This window comes from Corvus cornix, chromosome 20 (assembly GCF_000738735.6).
Source record: "Corvus cornix cornix isolate S_Up_H32 chromosome 20, ASM73873v5, whole genome shotgun sequence".
NCBI classification, from domain to species: domain Eukaryota; kingdom Metazoa; phylum Chordata; class Aves; order Passeriformes; family Corvidae; genus Corvus; species Corvus cornix.
The window spans coordinates 7,190,511-7,210,863 of record NC_046349.1 but is presented as its reverse complement, the minus strand read 5'-3'; the positions used below and the strand labels follow the sequence as shown (position 1 = coordinate 7,210,863).

Below are 20,353 nucleotides of genomic sequence, written 5' to 3'. Positions count from 1 at the left end.
CTCGGCCGGGTGCCCCCGCCGGAGCATCCCGCGCCTTCCTCCCTCGTCCTCCCCACCGGCCCCATCGGATCCGCTCCGGCCCCGCCACGGCCAAAGCCGCAGCGTGGATTTGACACCCGTGGGATTAGACAGGGCTGTGCCCGCGGGAGGAGGAGAAGTAGGAGAGGAGGAGGGAGCAGGGCAGCTCCGGGCTGGGCGGCCGCCAGCCGCCCCGGGGAGGGCCGGGAGGGCGGCGGGCAGGTAGGGCGGGCAGGGCGGGCGGTGCGGGGGGCCCGGGGCCGCTCCCCAGGGAGCGGGGGGGCCCCGGCGGGGCGGCGCGGGGCACAGCTGATCCCCGGCCGCAGCTGATCCCCGCCGCCCCCCGCCAGCTGCCGCAGCGTGGGCGCAGCCGCGGTCCCGCGTGTCCCCGCCGGCACCGCTCACCCCGGCCCGGCCGAGCGTGGAGCCCCCGCGGCGGGGGAGCAGCAGAGCCCCGCGGCGGGGAGCGGCCAGTCCCGGTGTCCCTGCGCTGTGCGGGACGGGCGAGGCGGCGGCGGGGGGGAAAACCGCTCGGTCCTGTCCGCGGCCGGGACCGAGGAGGAGGGAGCGGGGGCTGCTCCCTCCCCGCAGCCCGGACCGCTCAGCGGGGAGCGGCCGGAGCGGCTCCTGCCCGAGGAAGGGGGGGCCACGGGCAGCGGGGAGGGGGGGGCCCGCGCTGCGGGCAGCTGCCTCCAATCCTGCCAGCTGCGGCCCCGGGACTGGCCCTGCCCGGCTGTGCCCTCCCCGAGCTCTCCTTGGGGCGGCGGCTGCAGCCCGGACACCGGCCTTGCTGCAGGGAGACTCGGGGAGCGGCCGTGGGACCGAGCATCTCCCGAGCCGGGACGCCGAGGACGGCAGCAGCACGGCGGGCCCGGGACCACGGGGGTCAGTTCACCCAGCCCTCGGTGGGAGCCATTCCCCCCGCACGCCCACGGCTGCGGGGACGGGCAGTGGTGTGCCCCAACGGGGCTGCACCGAACCGCGCTGTGTTCCCTGCCACGGGGACCCTGCGCACGCACTCGGGGATAAACGAGCAGCGGTTCCCGCCAGGGCCGGGGGCGGGGAGCTCCCGTTCGCCCGGGGCGCGCTGGGTCGCTGTGCTGTGCGGGGTCGGGGCGCAGCGAGCCCCGGCAGTCCTGCAGTGCAGGAGAGGGTGTCATGGCCTCTGCGGTGCCACCAGGCTCCCGGTGCTCCCCGCTGTGCAGGCAGGATGCAGGCAGGGTGCCTCCGTGCTCCCGATTACCATCTTGTTTGGAGCCGAGGCAGCGGCTGTAATTTGATGCTCTCAAAGTTGGTGTTTACAAGGGACATGGCAGCCATCAGAGGCTCTTCTTGTTCTCCTGGTGAAAGCATATTCCTGTCTCCGCCGCATGTGGCTGCTCCGTGTGCCAAGCACTGCCCGGGTCACACTGAGCATCCTGCAGAAACACCTTAGAGGGTCAGAGCCTCCAGAGCCGCTGTGTTGTCCGGCCGGTGGGGTCAGGGCCCCCACACTAGGGGCTTTGGTGGGACAGTGGGTTCAGACCCTCTGGTGCAATCGGCACTCGGGGGCAGCCTGCTCGGGGTGCCTGCAATGGCCGCATGCCGTCAGGAGCCCACCTGCTCGACAGGGGGTGCTGGGAGGAGGGCGAGCTGCCTGCCCGCGGGACTCATCAGCTCCCCGTTGACAAATCCTTTCATTCCCGAGCAAGCAGAGCGGGACAGAGCCCAGCCCGAGGCTTCCCAGTGTCACTCCAGCCCTGCAACTACTGTGTCCTTGCTGGGAGCACACAAGGCACCCATCTCCCCAGCTGGGGGGTGGTCTGGCGAGATGCCCCCCACCTGAGCCCTGGCACCCCCCCAAGCTGCCCCCACAACCCCAGCACCCGCAGCCCCACCTGACACGGCTCATCTCCAGAGCCGGGAAACGCCGCTGGCATCTGTGCCCTCATCTTTTCACCAGGGCTGCAAATCGCATCGGTCGCGGCACTCAGAGCCCGGTTCCAGCGCGGGTGCTCCAGCAGGGTCCGGGAGCTTTGGCATGGCTCCCACATCACAGCGTGACACGGGACTGTGCCTGACGAACAGATGGCACCAGCGCAGCCACAGCCAGGTTTGGTGGCACAGGAGAACCTGCTGCCCTGTGGCCGGGCTGCCGCGGGAGTGGGGAGCTGCGCCCTGGCCCTGGGGAGGGCCCTGGGGCTGCTGTTTGCAGAACGCTGGCTCCAAGGGCAGGCTCTGCTCCAGGCAGGTCTGGGGGAGCTGCGCAGGATCAGCAGCAATAAAAGCTCCATGAGCTCTTTGTGCTGCACTGCCTGTCACAGGGCAACAGAGCCCCTGTTTGGGGATTTTGTGTCCCCAGTCCATGGGGGTCCTGCTGGGAGGGGAACACAGGTCAAAGCCAAACTAGCTGCGATGAGGGAAGCGCTGATGGGAGCTCGTGAGTGGGTGTGGGGATTGCAGATACCTGGGCCAAGGCAGGAGGTTATAAGGCAGGTTGGAAACCAGGGCACATCATGGCAGGGAACAGCCTTGGGAGGGGATGAGGCTGGAGCTGGAGCACACTGAGCTTGGAGGCCACAGTAAGTGAGCTGTGGTTATTCACGGCGCCATTATTACAGCCACCCATTTCCAACACCCTCAGCAAGGCGGGAGCACAATGTGCTCCAAGGAAATGTGATTGTGGGTCCTGCCCCTTGGCCCGGTGCTCGCTGCACTGTGCAGATGGAGCTGGCAGCGCCTCGGCTCCGCTGCCTGGAGGGAGAGCGAGATGGTGGAGGGGAGGCAGGACTCGTCTCGCAGGCACAGGCAGAGCTCTGCGGAGGGGGACAGAGCTGGCGCCACGGGGATGGAGACAGTGACGGGGGGGGGAGAGGAGAGGCAGCCCCGGGCTGGCTGCGGTGGCCAGTCTCCCTAATGATCCCTGCCCCAGCCAGGAGTGCTTTCTCCTTCTTCCTGGAGTGGAAGGAGTGATGGGCGCGTCACCTGCATGGGCTGGATGTGTCACCTGCCAGCTGCTACGGTCGGCAGTGCTGCACTTGCATCTCTGTGTCCCACAACTGTCCAGAGCTGGCCTGGCTTTCCCCTCCGGTCTCTCTGCTCCTGGCTCAGAGGTTGGTTTCTAGACAGAGCCTTAAAAACCACATGCATACAAGTACTAAAAAAAGCATAATTTTATTCAATAACTGCATTGTGTGCTCAGAATTCGCTATATGTGAGATGGAGCAAGTAGAAAAACTGGTGGAAAGGTGGGTGCTCCCCCTCTCCTTCATCTGCTCTGACGGGGCTCTGTCGAACTGCTCCACGCCCGCAGCCCAGGGAGGGGGGCTCCGGCTCCCCCCAAGTCCCACCCCACGCAGCTGGGCCAGCACGTGGGGCTCTGCCTGGGACCGGGTTTCTCTGCACCCAGGGGGGCTCCATCCTGTGCTCCTGCTGCCTCCCTGGAACCCAGCCCTGCTGAGGCCCCTGCAGTGGGACAGGCACCCTCCGGCATCCCCGGGGGGTGTGTGGGGGGGAAGGGGGGGCTACACATCGATAAATGCATAAATACAGCTAATTCCTCAGTAGTGGAAGCTGAACGTCCCAGCCTGCCTGGCTGGGAGCAGGCGCCATGAGCTGGCCCCTAGAGAGGTGACGGATCTCCTCGTTATTGTTATGATTATTTTTAATCTGCTCTTATCAAAGCCAGCCCGACTGAAGAACTGCCTGACCCTGCACAGCACAGCGTGTGTGGGGTGGGACAGAGGCTCACTCCAGTACCAGCCGTGGGTGACAGAACGGAACAGGGACACTTGGGCTCAGTTTTATTGCTTTTGAATAAATCCAGGGGCTCCTGCCCCCAACCCTGAGCTGAGCCAGCTTGAGGGGCTTTGCCGGCGGCGGTGGGAGCCGGTGCTCGGGGCAGGGGCTGCTGCAGGGGCAGTCCGGGGGGCTGGGGTGGATGGTCTGTCCGGGAGGTATCTGGGGGTGACACCCGGCTTTGGGGTGGGCGAGAAAAAGTGTGGCTCCGGGGCTGCCGGCTGGGAAAGCGCTTGTGGGAACTGCGGGGGAGATGGTGTTGCTGGCGGTGGGAGGCGGGGGGTCGAGGTCGGGGGCTGCCTGCCGGGTGCGGGGAGGGAGGGTCCGTGGGGCCAGGAGGCGGATTGGGGCTGAGGAAGGGATGAGGGAGAGGAATGCGTCGAGGAAAGGGGACGGGGAGGGAGGGAGGGATGCCCGGGGATTGAGGATGCAGGGAGATATCCTGGAGGAGGGCGGGCAGGATGCCCCGGGGAGAGAGGGCGGGGGACGGGAGTGGTGGATGCGGGAACGAAGCCCGGAGAATGGAGGGCGCGGGGCGGGGTGTCCGGAGGGTGGAACGGGGTGGGTGCGGGAGGGATGGGGGTGTCCGGAGGGTGGGATCGGGGTGGGTGCGGGGAGGGATGGGGGGTGGGAGCCGGGTGGGTGCGGGGAGCGGCGGGGGCGCGGGGCCCTGCGCGGTGCTCTGGCGCCCTCTGCTGCCCCGCGCCGCGCACCGCAGCGGGGGCGGGGCGGGGGGGCCCCGCCCGGCACTGCCGTGAGTTCGCCGGGTCTCAGCAGCGGGGGTGGAAACGAAGGGGCCCTGCCTGGGGACCCCACCCCAATCCCCGCCCCGCGGGGCTGCTGAGCCGGGCGGACGGGGCTGCCCGCGTTGGCGGTCCCTGGGGAGCGCGGCCAGCACCCACCCGTGTCCCAGCCAGCCCTGCAGATGGGGGTTGTGGGGTGAGCGTGCGGGGACAGTCCCCAGCCCCCCGGGACGGCGGGTCGGGCCACCCTGGTGTTGGTCTGACGCCGAGTCCCAGCAAGGGAAGGGCCCTTGACCTTGCTTGCAGCCTTCACATTTTCCCGCAGGAATGTGAGCGGTGCTGTGTCCCTGTGGGCAGCAACAGCCTCGGCCACCCAACGTCTGCTGCCTGCGCCCTGGCTGCATCCTGCTCCTTATCCACATCCCAGCTGTCGATATGAAACAAAGCTGAGGGATGCGGACGCCATGGGGATGTGCGCCGTCCTTTCTGTGCTGCTGCCGTGGGCACCGGGTGCAAGGTGTGGCCTCAGGGCTTGGTGCTGCTCTCACGGATATGGGGCTGCTCCAAGAGGAAGCATGCTGTGGTGCAAGGGCTGGCATAGGAATGGCATGGGGATCCTCACCTGGTGTTTCACAGCTGCCCACCACCACTGCAGCTTGTTAAGCGCTCTTGCCCAGTGCTGTGGGATGTGTCAGTGGCACAAGGGTTAACCCTGCTTTCCCTCTCTGTCGGTGCCTGGTCTGGGGTAACCTCGTTAGCGGTGACAGCGATGCCCCTGGGACAGAGCAGCCCTATAAACTCGAGCCGAGTGCTGGGAAATGGGCTGAGCTGCCTCAGCGGGAGGCTGGTGGGTGCTCCCCCCGCCAAGCACCAGCCCGTGGCTGCTCAGGGTGTCGTGGAGAGGAGAAGCTGGATCAGGCTCTTGGGACCAGGATGGATTTGTCACTGCAAGGCCTGGCATCCTTTGTGAAGCTGTGTCTGCAAGGGAGTAAATGCCATCAGCCCTGGATAGGACTCCCCAAAGGCACTGGGTGCTAAGAGGGGCTGGCCAAGCCCCGATCCCACAGCTTGGGGGCTCCTCTCTGATCCCCAAGACTCAGCTCTTCCTCCTCAGCCACCTGCAGTGCAGGATCACACTGGGACCTTGTCACCATGGCTGTGCCAACCGTGCCACATGGGGCCTGGGGATGCCCAGCCACCCCCCTCCCACTTGGTTGTTCCTTGGATGGGCTGAGGAGCACCCTCCCCCCTTCCCGGGGCTGGCAGTGGCGCGGGTGCCCGGGCATTGTTTCTGCCTGTGCTGTTGTGCCACAGGCTGGTTTCTGGTGGGCACCTCCCCTTGCTGTGGGAGAAGATGGGTTCCGTATGCCGGAGCATTCATTCCCTCTGCTGATCGACAGCCTGCGGTCTGGCTGAGCAACCCCAATTGTTCCCAGTGTGCTCGGACAAAGAACTGCCTAGAGAGATGGCAAGGCTTAGGAGCAGACGACATGCTAGGAATATTTCCACTGCCTTGGACACCACCGGTCTTTTTCCCCACCTCCTGCAAGAATGGGAGGCAGCAGCTCGGTTTTGCAGGCAGGGTGGGATGCCCTCCCCCTGTTCCAAGCAGAGTGGGTGCAGAATCCTGTCCCAAGGCAGGCTGAGGGCTTGTCCCTGGGAGTGTATCCTCAGCTCCAGCACGGTGCCACCCTCGCCTGTCTGCTCTGGTGAGGAGACAGCAAGCACCATGGGAACCCCAGGGAGCCTCACACAGCCCCTGTGTGTCCCTCTCCCCAAGGATTCATGTGACACAGCAGGGTGGTGGTGCTGCCCTGGGGCCCTCCAGCGTGCTCAGGGCTGCTGTTCCCAGGCAGACAGAGCAATCTGGGGAGCTGCAGTTCACAGCTGGTGATTTTGCTGGGTGCTGCATCACCCCAAAACCTGGAGGAATTGGGGAAAAGGATGGCGTGTGGGGTGAGGAAGGTCAGGATTGTCTTCAGCACTGGGCTGGGCTCCAGCTGCCTTGGGGCCCTTACCTGCCATTTCTGCTCCCTGGCTTGTCTCACCTGCCATGGCTCCCTCCCAGCTGTTGGCCAGCCCCGAGATTTGTCACCCTATTTTGCAAATGGGACAGGGATGGAGACCAAGCTGAAAGCCCTCGGCATGGAGTGGCTCCTGGTGAGATCTGTGGAAACCAGGATGTCTCAGAGGAGCTCTGTCAGTTCCCACACGACCTGCTCAAGGTCAGGCAGAGCCAGCAGTGAGGAGCCCCAATTCCTTCCTTCCCTGCCTGCCCATGGGCTCGCAGGCACGAGTGGAACCCACATCTGCTCTGCTCCCTCTGAGCAGAGGCTTTTGTTCTCAGGGTTTGGAGGGTTCCTTCACATGTGAAGGGAGCAGCATTGGCATTCCCAGTGCAGAGATGATGCTTCATCTGAGAACATCCCAGTTCCCTTGGTCATTAGCATCTGACATGGTTGAGAATCAAAACAGTGTTGAATCCACGCTGGGAACTGACAGACCCCAGAGTTCAGCCCCTGTTCTCTGCTGCACTGCTGGAGCTGGCGGGGATAAGCGGGGCGATGCCTGGGAGCACAGGGTCCGCACTGCAGCCTGGCTCTTGGGGCCACTCTGCCATCTCCCCTGCACTCAGGAGACACTGCCTGGCAGCCCGGGGTGTGATAAGGCAGCCCCTGAGGCAGCAGAGAGTCCGCAGAGCTGCGAGAGGGGCTGCAGGAGCATCTGAGCATGCAGGGGGGGTGACTGTGTGTGGCTTTGGCATGACCGAGCTGCCCCTGCCCCCGCTGCAGCCGGGAGGGCCCACGTGTCCCCACGCAGCAGGGACACGGATGGGGGGCCGTGGCACAGCCGCCCCAGAGGAAATGTGCCGGGAAAGACCTTGGGGAGGCAAACGGCTGCAGGAGTACGGTTAGCTGCACCCCAGGCTGGTGAGAGGCCCCTGTTTCCCCTGCGCCCGTTGTCCCGCCGAGATTAGCTCTCGGCTGGCTGGGCTTGACGGGCAGGCGGAAGGGGCCGCGCACACGAGCACCGGGGCCGCCCGGAAACCCGGGCAAAACGGGCACCGCGGCCGCTCTTTCCCTCCCACCATGGCTCGGTCCCGGCTCACAGCTGTGCCAGCTGTGCCAGCTGTGCCCGCTGCCTGCCAGGCCCTGGCGCAGGGGTCTGGACATTGGCCATCACCCCCTGTGCCGGCGGCGAGGCCGGGCCGTGCTGTGCATGGCTGCCACGCTGCATCCCAGAGCCGTCCTCGCTCCTGGCCAGCAGCATTGGGAGGGTGACCCGATTCCCTCCTGGTTGGCGTCACCCCGTGCTGGTGCCGCCAGAGCGGGCACCCCCCTCCACCCCTTCCCCAGGGGCTGCCAGCTCGGCTCATGCACAGCCAAGCGCGTGGGATGAAAGGGCGCTGGCGGTCCCCGGGAGCGCTGTGGCAGCAGCAAGGTCACGCCGCGGCGCAAATGCCGCCCATCAGAGCTGCCCGTGGGGACCGCGGAGCAGCATGGAGGTGACCCCTGCACTCGGGGTCAGCGGGCTCGGCGTGCGTCAGCCCCGAGCGGCTTAATCCCAACCGGGCAGGGGGAGGAGCGCGGGGGGACGGCGGATTCCTGACCCACAACCGAGCCTGGCATCTTCTCCGCAGCGCCGTGGCCACCTCCCGACGTAACGGGATAGGGCTGAGTGGTGCCGCCCTGGCACTGGGAGGGTGAGGAGAAATAATGGGGACAGGCAGCAGAAAACGTAAAGCAAAAAAAATTGCTTTTGTCTTGAGAAAGCAGCAGCCTTTTGGACTGCTTCTTCCTCCCTGAAATAGCTTTTCCTGCCACCCGAAAGGAAGCAGAATATTCTGTAGAATATTATTTCAGAGGTTTTGGGGGTTTTTTTCATTTTTACACTAATTATGTGACAAAGCTTGAAATGCTTGTGACTGATCTGATATGTGGGAAACTAAATAAATCCATTCCCGGGTTTGCCAGCAGGATTCCCCATTTCCCAAATATATGGCTCAGCCTGTGCCCGCTGTCATTCCCAGTCACTCCTGCAGCACCACAGAAAATGCAATGCAGGGACACTCAATGCTGGGTTTGCTGCAGCTGGAAACCCACGGGTGGAGCTGTGAGTTGCAGGGAGCTCTGTGATGCTTTTCTCATAGAAACGGTCTGTTTGGGACAGGTTTAACTGGAAGCAGCTGCTGGTGCAGGGAGCCCCACAGCAGAGTGGCAGGATACCCTGGGACAGTGAACCCCTTCAGGTGGAGGCTGGAAAGAGAGTATCTGACTAGGATATTCCCTGTTAATGTGGTTTATTCCCTTCAGTGGAACTGCTGAGTGTGAGAGGGACACAGAGGTGCCTTCCTTGGGACATGCCCTGCAAAAGGAGCTTCCTTCATCCCTGTGCTGTGGGAGAGGCTCCAGCCAGCTCAGGCTGCTGGACAACAGTCTGGACACGAGAGGAACTTCAGTGACTGTAACATCACCCACTGCCCCAGGTGGGTCGGAGCACCCCTCTGCTTCCTGATGAAGCTCATCCTCACCCTCAAAGAGTCGAGCTAATGGAACTTCATGGGGTTTGGACATATGTCCACTGGGAAACAGGCTGGGTCTGACTGTGCCATGTCACACAGGCTGCAGATTAAAGAGCAGCACATCCAAATGAGATTTAGCTTGTCACCCCCCGAGATGTCCTCCCCCTGTGCACAGAGGCAGATGTTTGGTTGTTTAAGATTTAAAATCACCTACCACTGAGATACTTTTCCATAATGAGGCACAATTGGGAAGAAGCTAATCAACATGTTTCTTAATACAAGAGAAGGGAGAGGCTTGAAAGGAGCACTAAGTGATTCCCCAGGTAAGATACTCTCCTTGCTTTCCTCGTCCTCTCTGCTTAATTCTTCCAAGTTTCAAAATTATTCTTTGCTCCTGTTTCTCTTTTTTCTCACAAAATCAAATTCTGATACAAATGGAGTAGGATGGGAATGGGTTTATTTCTTTGCTATTTTAGTAAAGGTATCCACATTACTTCTGACCACAGTTTCTCATAATAGTATAGTAAAAAAAAAAAAAAAGAGAGATGAGTGAACTTGTAGATGCTTTGAAAAAGCTGAAACTTAGCCCAAGTTTCAGGTTCTAAAGGATTGATGGGTCCTGCTGGGCCATGACACCACTGCTCATTGCACAGCTTGTCTCCTCTTATCAGAGTGTGAAGAGTCAGCTGGGAAAGAGCAGATCTGCAGGCCCATGAGGAGGAATTAAACATCCCGGACAGATGTCGGCTCAGGTCTGTGCAGTTTCAGCTGAAGCTTTCCAGGCTGGTTTTGACCCGTTCCATTTCATGCAGAAAACTGTAGAACTGGGGCAAAGTTAACTCTGCAGAAAAAAAAAGAGGCATCAAGTCTTAGATTTCAGGTTACACTTCCAACATTGGCAAAGCTGTTCTGGTGCTACCATGGAGCAACTCATGTTCACCTAAGCTGGGGAGTATTCGCCACTGTGATTCCCAGCAGCTGGTTCCTTAATGCTAGCCAGGCTGGGATCTCCCCTGGGATGGGATCTCCCAAGAGCACTCCATGCTTGGGAATCACTTACTTTCCTCCTCTGCCTTGCTGCTCTGCAATGCTCCGTGGCAGATCTGTGTTTACTGAGGCACAGATGTGAAGATGCCCAAAAGTCAGTGTTCCTAAACATTTCCAGAGTGCCTGTGGCAGGAGCAGCTGCAGCCATGGAGAGGCCGGGGCAGAAGTAGCCACAGTGATGCTTTTGCAGTGACCCCGCCCTGGTTCTGCCCCCACCCCCAGCAACACTTGGAGCTCCAAACTGCAGCTTTCCCGTGCTTCCCTCTTGTCCAGAACTGTTAACTCACCAACATACACGTTTTCCAATTGGCTCCCTTTTTTAATCACCAGCTTCAGCTTGGGGAAAGGAAAAGCAGAGGTATTTTAGTTCAGAGACCTGTATCTAAGCACCAGGAGAGGACAGCAGAGCAGGAGTCCGCTGTGAGTTTGACTGCTGCACAGCACACACATATCTGACAGGCTTTTTAAGAAGTGTCACTGTAGGAACAGATTCCCTGGGCATTGGGAAGATCTCTGGAAGTCCTTGATCCCACTTTCCCTCCCTCCCCAAGATGGCTGACCTTTGCTAACCTGAACTTTTTGAACAGCTTTTCAGAATGGGCCACGTTTCTGTGATACCTCATGTCTTCAGAGGAGAAACAAACAGCAGCGTGTCTGCTCTCTGCTGGCAGCAGCACTTGGAGACTGAAGATGCAGTCACAGAGCCCGTTCCTATGAGACCCAGCTTCCCTCTCCTTCCCCTCACAGCCAGTGCTTCCCACATGCCTGGCTGGAGCTTGTTCCTCAACTGCACTACAAGCTGAACTCTGTGATGTGGGAGATTTACCTGTAAGAAGATACTTCCCACTTTTTCCAGCTCACTGCTCCCAGCAGTCACTGTGAGTCAGAAAGAAGAGAAGGCAGATAATCTGTTAGTTAAGCAGTGAAATAAAACGTTATTTAGCCAAGATCTGCTGCTGGGTTTCCCAACCCCTCCAGTTTATGTTGTAGCTCTATTACCTCCAAACTTCCACTCCATATCTATCAGCTGGTTAATCATCAGTGTCTGACCCACAGCCAGGCGTGTTAGGGTGGGGGAATTCACCTTCCACTACAAGAGCAAAAGACACACCAGCAATTAATTCAGAGAGGCCTCTGTTTGTACCTAAAACTTCAACAAGAGTCAGAACGAAGGCAGAGGATGGCTGAAGCCCAGAGTAAAGACAGAATTAATGTGGTCAGGAGGGCTTTCAGAGGTATTTGAGTCCTGCTAGGATTTCCATCTGCCCTGTCACTTCTGTATATGAAACTCACTGGTTTTGTTTTAGCACTGGTTCAGTGTAACAATATCTGTGCAAAAAGCCATGTGTTCGTGTAACTGCATGACCTCGGGGCTCAAAGCATGGGAAGCACAAAAACATCACATGAAAGCCACACAGCAGTGCAGGAATTGTGACACTGATGGGAAAGAGGCCCTGGCAAACCAGAGGTATCATCAGATAAACTGCTCCTTATTAGTTCTCTGAGGATCTTCAGTTCAAAATCCCACGCTGGTTTTGAAGAAAATAACCCAAAGTGCCGACATAGCTCAGGAGCACAGTGGGGTTTTATGAGTTCCCACTCACAGAACTGACATTTTGTTAGCTTAGAAACAAGCAAAAATATATAAATACCTGTTCTGCAAAATAACTGGCTTTCTCTTCACTGAGGCCTGTGGGGGGAAACCACATGAGATTACTATATGTGATAAATATTAATTATCTTTTATTTAGTGGAAAGCACATGACCTACCTAGAGCAATAAAATCTGCTCTGACTTGTTCTGAAGACAAATTCCTCTTCAGGGCACCTGAACAAACACCACAAAGAAGAAGAAGAAAAAAATCACTTTTTACTCAGTCAAACTAATCTCTACTGAGTCACATAGAGGCAGGGACGGGACCCGGCGATGGAAAGCCTCTGTTTCTGAGCTGTGTTTTGAAGCAAACCACAGCTCCTCGGAGATCGGAAACCCAGTCGTGTCCGCCGGTATCTCTGCAGATGCCCGGTGCTTTAAAAGTCCGGGCTCTGGGAGTGCCTGGGAGAGGGCGAGATCCCATTGCAGGTATCCATGGGAACAGCGGCAGCGGTTATGTTTTGAAGCTGCTGCTTTCTCTCCTGTAGCCGCTTTGCTTGTTAAAGGAGAACTGTTAAGGCTGGCGGGCTGCTAATTTGACCTACCTGCTGTGTTTGGGATGATGGGTGTGAACGTGTGCACATAACACTTTCCCCCGCTGCGCCTTCCCCCTTTGTTCTGGGGCCCAGGCAGCACAGGGACCTTTACAAGGATTCTGATCTCTGAAGCCAAGAGCAGGCATCTCATAAATTCAAGGAGACTGCCAGCCCCACGTGGCTTTCCGGCTGTGTAGCACAGAGGTAAAGTTATCTGCTGTGATCTGTTCGGATATCGTCTGTGGCATCTCAGAGCTGAGGAAAAGTTACAACGGGATTGAATCCAGAGCACAGGAACGACAAGATGAGGGCACCAAGGCCTGAATCAGGATGGGAAAAAATGCAAATTCCTCATTAAATCCTCACAGGAAAGAAAATTATTGTACTCCTGGATAGGAAAAGCGGCTTGAAGCAGTAGAACAACTTTAAAACAAATTCAGAAAACAGCTGTGCTCAGGATCCGGGCTGTGAAGGAAGCTACAGGGAAGCCAGGGCTGAAGGGTAATAGCAAGGGACTATTAATAACAAGAAGGATCAATGGGATGAATGTGCCGTGGAGTGTTTGATACATTACCATGTCAAACGGCAGCCACAACATCACAGTAATCCTATAAAGTGCTGGAGTCTGGGGTATTCCAGTGGAATCCCCCCAAACCTCTTCCTCACTGTTTATGAATGAGAAAGAGCTGGACACATTAAGTGTTTCTCTAGAACCAGACTGCAAGGTCAGCTGTCTCCTTCACATGGCCTAGAACTGCACCGGTCCCCAGCCCACCCCAAACGGGTGTGCACGGTCTTATTTGTCTCCAACAGCGCTTGTCCTTGGAGGAATTCCAGCACTGGGTCACTGGGGTGGAAGTTCCTGCAGAGACTCGGTGCCAACAGGAGGCTGCCCTGGTCTGGCAAAAGGGATTTACAGGCACTGCTTAAACCAAGCACTGTTGTCACACTGCTTGTGCTGCATTTAATGCACAGATATTTAAGGGAGTTTACTTAAGCTTGTGAAATGTGCATGCAGGCAGGGTATAAAGAATACAGAGTCACCAAATAGGGGAAGTTTTGATTCTTAAGTGCTAAGCACTGTATTAGCTACCATTAACACTTATTGTGCAAACCAAGCCCTGCAGGAATGGCTGGGACAGTTTGGCCTCAGGGCAGCATATGCAAATACATCACTTACCGTTGGGTACCAGAAGAATACTTTTGACAATGTTTTTCAGGGGGCCCAAGCTGATTTTATTCATGGTGGCAAAGTCTGAGAGCTGAGTCAGAAACCTTTCTACCTGCTCAAGAGAAAGAGCAGTAACACAATTTTTTCTCAGTTTCTGACCAGAGCTGCACTCACACATCTCTCCAGTTCTGCCTTACCTCCTTGGGCTCTGTCAGAAAGCGGAAAAGCACTTCAGTCAGCGCTGAGAATTGCTGTGAAGAAACAGGACAGTGTTAGACTTGGACATCAGCACCTCACCAGCCCCACGATTAGGTGGTGATGTACCCCCTTGACAAAGCTCCATACGCCTCCAGCACACTGGTCCCAGAGCTGGACCTGTGCTGGTGCCCTGTTCTCGGCAATATGTGATGCCTGTGGAGGGGATTGGCTCAGGATGCTTTTCAGAGCCTCTCAAGGGGTCTGTGCAGCTGGTAGCTGGCACTGCACAGGGCTTTTGTGACTTGTGGCTAATCAGAAGCTGCTGTTCTATCTTGTGCAATCCAAAAACTGCGAGTGGGAAAAGTTGTGAACATCCAGTCTCACGTTTCACAAAACCTATGGGGTAACCAGACCAACTGGGGAAAGGAAGAGAACTGGTTAAGGGTCTAGTTGCTGCTTTCAGCGTTCTGGGTGTGCAGCTGGCAGGCAGGAATGGAGAGGCTGCCCGAGTGGCAGAGCGCTACCAGCACCCTCCTCTGCTGGCACCAGCACCAGCGCTGGCTGTGACCTTCTGGGTATGGCCCAAAGTAGTATTGGCTGCTTTGTGGCTGCAGATCCTGACCTGCCCTCGTCCTCGGCCATGTGACAGAGATGGCACCGGGCTGTTACTGGGCTGATATCCTCAGTCCTGGCAAGCTGGGCTGGAAAAGCCTCAGCATTTCCACCAACTTCAGTCCAAGCTTCACACCCGGTGTGTCAGTGACCGGGAGGCAGATGGTACCAATGACCGGGACCATTCAGCTGGAGGGAGGAAGTGCAGGATGGGAATCTGGGGTGGGAATCACAATCCAAACACTGTCTGGTCCCACCAGAAACCCCAGTGCTTGACAAGACCCCACTGCTCACGAGGCACGACCTGAGCCCTCAACCAGGAACTCCATCAGTGTCCCTACCCTTGGCAGGAGAGTGGAACTAGATGGTGTTTAAGGTCCCTTCCAGCTGAAACAGCTCTGGCATTCCATGATTCTATAAACATCCTTCAAACAGTTCCGGCGTGCGCGGGGCTCTCCCGGCTGGATCGGGGCTGTACCGCCGGGCACGGGTCACGCTACCCGCCCTGCCTCGGGCACCGGGCCCAGCAGGCACCCGGGCACGTGTTCCTGGAGACCCGGTGGGACCAGCACACCCGGGGACTGCTCCGGGGCTGTGCTGCCGGCCGGGTCAGCTCCCGGTGCCGGGCCCGCCCCGCCCGGCCGCCGCTGCCCCGGAGCCGCCGCCCCGCCGGTTCCGTGTTCCCGGGGCCGTCCCCGCCGCCGAACCCGCCCGTCCCTGTCCCTGTCCCGGCGCACCTGGGCGCTGAGCTGGTTGAGGTTGTGCATGTCGCCGCTCACCGCCTCCGGCACCGGGGTCGCGGGTGAAGTTGAGCAGCCCCATGACGGCGGGCGGCGACTCCGCCCGCCCGCCCGGCCCGGCCCGGCCCCGCCGCCGCCTCAGCCTCAGCCTGAGCATTGGCGGCCGCACTTTCCGCACCGCCGCGGCCCCGGATCGCGCTGAGGGCACCCGGGGGCCCGTCCGGCCCAGGGAGCACCCCGGGGGTGGCCCCTTGGCTCCCGCAGCCCGAGCGCCCACAGCGGGGCCGGGGGTCGGTGGGGCCGGGGGCCACCGGGCTGGAGAGCTGCCTGGCAGCTGAGTATTGTGAGATTTTTTTACTGTACAAAAACCTAAAAAAATGGCTTTAAAACATGGTTTGTAAGGTGAGTATTGGGTTTTTTCCTTTTTTTGTTTGGTTGAGGTTTTTTTTTGGTTTTTTTCCTCCCCTGAAAATTCCACTTGGGAACCGAAACTTTGGTGTGCTTTTCTCTCTCTGACTGCTGCTCCCAGCGCTGCTCGCTGCCCAGCTCGGGGTGATGGGTGGCCCAGGGACGAGCAGCCTACATCCCAGGGCTGGGGTCTGTGGAGTGGGCAGATGTTGGGCAAGGAAGCAGCAGCCCTGGGATGAGCCAGCCTATGGACAGAAAGTGCCCAGATGTCCATGGGTCAGGGTTCCATAGGGAGATTTCAGCTCCATTCTCGCCATAATCCATATGCAGGAGGTCTCATAGACTCAAAGATGTGTTGTAGGAAGGCAGAGGAATTGCCTTCTCATGCCCTGTTACACATTCTCCTTTCTGTTTGGTCTTGGGACGAAGGCCTTGGTCCAAGAGTATTGAAACTGGATTTATTCCCTCAGAGGACAATGGAACTGATCCCATCCTGAAAGACTCCCCTGCCTTAAATGGCTATTTCACAGCAGGAGCGGGAGCTCTCCAGGATTCCACTATCAAGTGTGAACGTGTCTGATCCATTTTATCAGGGAAGGTGTTCTCTGTCTGTCGGGCCAGAGGACAGTGTGTAAAAACCTTTGAGGAAGGTAAAACCTCGACAGCCCACAAGTCTCCTGGTTTATTATTGACACGTGTAATTGCAAATGAGAATATAGGACATTTTATAATGCTTTCATTGTGACACTATCCCAGCAGTGGTTTATAAACAAGGAGATAAGCAGCTAAGTACCACTAATGATGGGGAGTTAAGAGATATTTACTGGTGGTCTGGCTGGAAATAGCTTCCAACTTCCTTTTCTTCCCCCTCTACCTCCCTGGGTAGCTGGCAAGGTTTCTGTTTCATAGACCCAAGGCGGGACTGTGCACCTCGATTTTTGGGGTGAAAAAATTGCATGTGAAGGTACTTGCAGGATTTGATCCTAAATATATAGGACACGTTTAAACAAGGTAGAGATTTTTCCTACTGGAACAATGTATCCGTTTCTGTGGTGAACCGGCCAAGTCAGCCATGGGAACCATGGGAAATCCTTGCGTTTAAAAATGAGTTACTCTGAACTCAAACTCCTTCAGGGAGAGGGATGCAGTGGGTACCACTGGATTCCAGTATGTGTGAACACAGAATTCCTCTCTGGCTTTAAAATGCTGCACTCCGCCCTATGCAATTTTTCCTAAATGTAAATTAGTAGTTAGAGTTAATTATCGCACATTTTCACAACCACCACATTTCCCCCTGTACTGTCTGAAAACCTGAAACCAGGCAAGAGTCAGCTTTCGGCCCGGTTTGTAGCCGGGGTCAGCCGTGCAGGAGCAGTCTGTGGCGGATCTTTCCTTCCCTGTGTCTTCCCAGGGTGATGCTTTAGGAGCTAATTAAGGGCGGTCTGTGTGCGCGCGTGTGCGAGCACGCCGGCGGTACGGTAGGACGGTGACGCCAACGCTGTTAAACAATTTCTCAGGCAGCAAACCAAATTCTTGAGGAAAGTTGAGTGGCGGGATCCAAGAAGAAGAGTCTCGGCTGAGATACGTGATCACAACATCCTGTTCAAACAATCACCAGGAAATTCGGTGGTCCTTCCTCCTGGGATATGAGCTGGCGGCGGTGTGGCATGCGAGTGCCACCAACCCCACTATGGCACGGGCGGCTCTGCGCTGCCAGAACTTACCCAGTTCTCAAATCAAGAAGGATTTACTCGAATAAAAGAGAAGGTTGCAGGGTGATGGCCGTAGTTATGGGGGTGCCTGGCGGGGGATGGTGCCCAGCGTCCCGGGCAGAGCCCCAGGGCTGCCGTAGGGGTGCAGGCAGCCATCAGCCCATGGGTGCTCCCGCCAGGCCATTCTCATGCAGAACGCGTCGCTGATGGACTCATCAGAGCTGAGAACGGGCCAAGGGCAGCAGTTTGGAGTTGCAGGTATGCGCCCTTGTTCACCATAAATACCAAAGCAGAAGCAGCGGCAAAAAAGCCATGGGGACGCACAGAAGCACAGAAAAAGTCTGAAAATGGTGCTCTCCAAATTGAGCAGAGGATCCATGTGCCCTACTTGAGATGCATTTTTCAGCTTCATTTCACTGTCAAACTTGAAAATCTTTCTCAGCACTTCGACAGTGTTACCCGGGGAAGAGTGCTTATTATGTATTCCCAAGAGATAAAATCCTGGGGTGTCCCCATCCTGTTCTCTCATGCCATTATCTATGCCAAGCTCTCCCAGGCTTTTGAAGTTGGTCCCAGGTCACCCTTGCAGATGAAGTGGGGAACACTGCCTGCCCTTGCCAGCCTGAGAAATGCCTGGAAAAAGTAAGAGTGTGCAAAGAAGCCAGGGGGGCTTTCACCCAGCTGGTCTGAGCCCTCCTCCTCTCTGGGTGTTCTGCCCACCTGCAGTTTCTGCCTTGGTCTGGAAGCACTCAGAGAACACCTCTGGACACAGTCTGAGGGATGCTGTGACTCCTCCCAGCTGCCCAGCTGAAACTTTGGAGGAGTTAGTTCTGTCCCCCTGGATAAATGAGATCTTTGAGACCAGGATTTCAGTTTCTTCTGCAGTTTAATGCCCCTTCCTCTCCCCATCACACTCCTCAGCCTTTGGTCCCAGGCAGACACTGCTGCAGGAGCAACTGGCTGCCAGCCTTGCGTGCAAAGGTGGAGTGGGGCTGGGAGCTCTACTGCTGGGCTCTGGCACACTCCTGCCTTGCAGCCACAGGCAAAACCCTCCCTCTCTCCAGCGGCTCCTCTGCTCCTGAGCAGGGACCATAATCCCTGACTGGGGTAGGCAGGAGCAGCTCTGGACCTGGCATGGAGGGAGAGGGCTCTGCTGGCAGCCACCCCCTGGGAGCAGCGTTCCTCTCCATAAACGTATATGTGCTTAGGAGGGTGGTTTGGGGAGGCCTCGTCACTTCAGATTAGGCTGTAGCAGGCGTATCCTGTTTTCTAGGAAAAAGAGGATTTTGTGGCCAGCTTTGTTAGAGAGGCATTGAACATTATTCTTTGTGTGCCTTGGCGTTTGAAGTTTGCAGTTGGGTAGCTGCAGACTTTCTAGATGTTCTGGTTACACGGATGACACTTATTTTTAACCTTATTTTTATTAGAGGTTTGTATCATGTGGGCCTGGCCAGCCCACAGGAATGGTTAGAAACTTCTTGTAGGAGGGATAACATTTCCTATCTCTGTGTAAACAGCAATTCCCCCCAGATGGGAAAAGCCAGCCCAGCTGTAAGGCAGGCTGGGGCTGTATTCCCACATGTGGCAGCAGGATGAGGCTCTCCCACAGCGGGAACAGACCTTGCTTCAGCAGCCAGAGCCCTGCTGAGTGGCACAGCTCTCCCCGGACTCAGGAGAGGTGCCAGGGACAGGAGACCTGCTCCAGGAAGCTGTGGTGAGGAGTGGCTGGTTGCTGAGAGCTGTGATGGAGCAGCACTGGTGGAGCTGGTGGAGAGGCAGGCAGCCAGCTCAGGGCTGGGGTGAGGGCTCAGACCATGAAGATACCAATGGAAGAGGAGGAGACATCCTGTGGGACGTGCTCTGATGGGGTCTTGCAGTGAAGAATGCTGTGCAGGGAGAATGATATTACTGTGAGCTGGGAAAGAGCCACTGAGCTGTCTGTACATCGACATGGGGACCCCAAAGCCTGAACACAGCAGGAGCATCTCTGCCGACTTCGGCGAAAGGAGAAGTTCCTCCCAGCCCCAGCTTGCAACTGTCCGAGGTGATTTAATGGTGCTGGTGCTCCTCCCTACCTGCAAGAAGACTAAACAAGTGCTCAGCCGTTACTGGGATGTGGGAATCTGGGACCCACAAGATCCGGAGGTGACGAGGTTACACTGCTGACAGCTGTAGGTAATGACACATATTTGCTCAATCGCTTTATTTGAGGAGCATCTCCAGGAACGCTCCTGCGACACATGGAATAGGTCCCAGCTCAAACCCTTGGGTGCAAAGCAAGAGATGGGAGGTGGTGGCAGCCAGACCAGAGCTCTGGGCAGGGAGTGCCATTGGCTTGCCTGGCCAGGGTGACTAAGGAGAATTGTAGGAAGAAATTTTAAGTGGGAGAACTAGGTGGACAGAGAGGAGCTGGGCCTGGTGCCATACCCCAGGTGCACTTCAGAGAAGGCGCTGTCTGAGCAGCCTTCAGTGAAGAGGAGGATTCAGGCTTGGGAGTGAGGAGTTATGTGTGGAAGATCTGGCATGTTTGCTGGGAAGCATGTGAAAAATTAGTCACTTCTGATGTGAATGGCTGTTGCCAGTCCTGACTGATAGTGACCGGAAATGGCTCCTTCAGCTAGTCGGTCACTGGCTCCATGAATTTGAGATGCCAGCCAGCCAAAGGAGCACAGCCAGATGGCAGAATAGTTCTTGCTGGAATGACTTTTTGCAGAAGCTGGGCAGCCCAGCCTTGCTGCCGATGGGAGTTCCTCCATCATGGGGAGGGATGTGTCTGTGGCATGGCATGCAGAGGACATGCTGACTATGCCCAGGGGTGGCGAGGGACCCCCCACTTCTCCCTTCCTGCTCACATGAGCCCCAGCCATGCTGCCTGCTCCTTGCAGCTGCTCCAGCTATGGAGTGCAGGAGCTTTGCTCACAGAGCCATGTCCCATCACTGGTCTGTGCTGGAAAACCACAGGGCTGGTGGGAAGCAGTGAGGGAGCTGCTTTGGTACTCTTGACAGAGGCTTCTGTTGCCAGCCCAGGCTCAACAGGAGCTGCTGAGAGCCTGGTGCAGGTAACTGGAATGGGTGGCAGGAGCCTGGATATAAAATCCTCTGTAGAGGTACCTTGTTTCCTGTGAAATGACATACAAATTCTCTTGATTGTTAGGTAATAAACTCTTAGCATCTCTCTGTGGTGTGTGTAGCAGAGATAGGAAAATGATCAAGCTT

General features: G+C 57.4%; 1 protein-coding gene across 1 annotated transcript; it reads right to left on the bottom strand.

The window, feature by feature from the left end:
* Nucleotides 1–9,500: 9,500 nt before the first annotated feature.
* COMMD7 (COMM domain containing 7) lies at nt 9,501–15,099 on the bottom strand. The gene is given in 10 exon segments (XM_039563688.1): nt 9,501–9,901; nt 10,395–10,443; nt 10,934–10,983; nt 11,107–11,197; nt 11,760–11,797; nt 11,878–11,934; nt 13,477–13,579; nt 13,665–13,718; nt 15,015–15,071; nt 15,073–15,099. Coding segments are annotated over 10 exon segments (603 nt in total). The 3' UTR covers nt 9,501–9,824.
* Nucleotides 15,100–20,353: the final 5,254 nt, after the last annotated feature.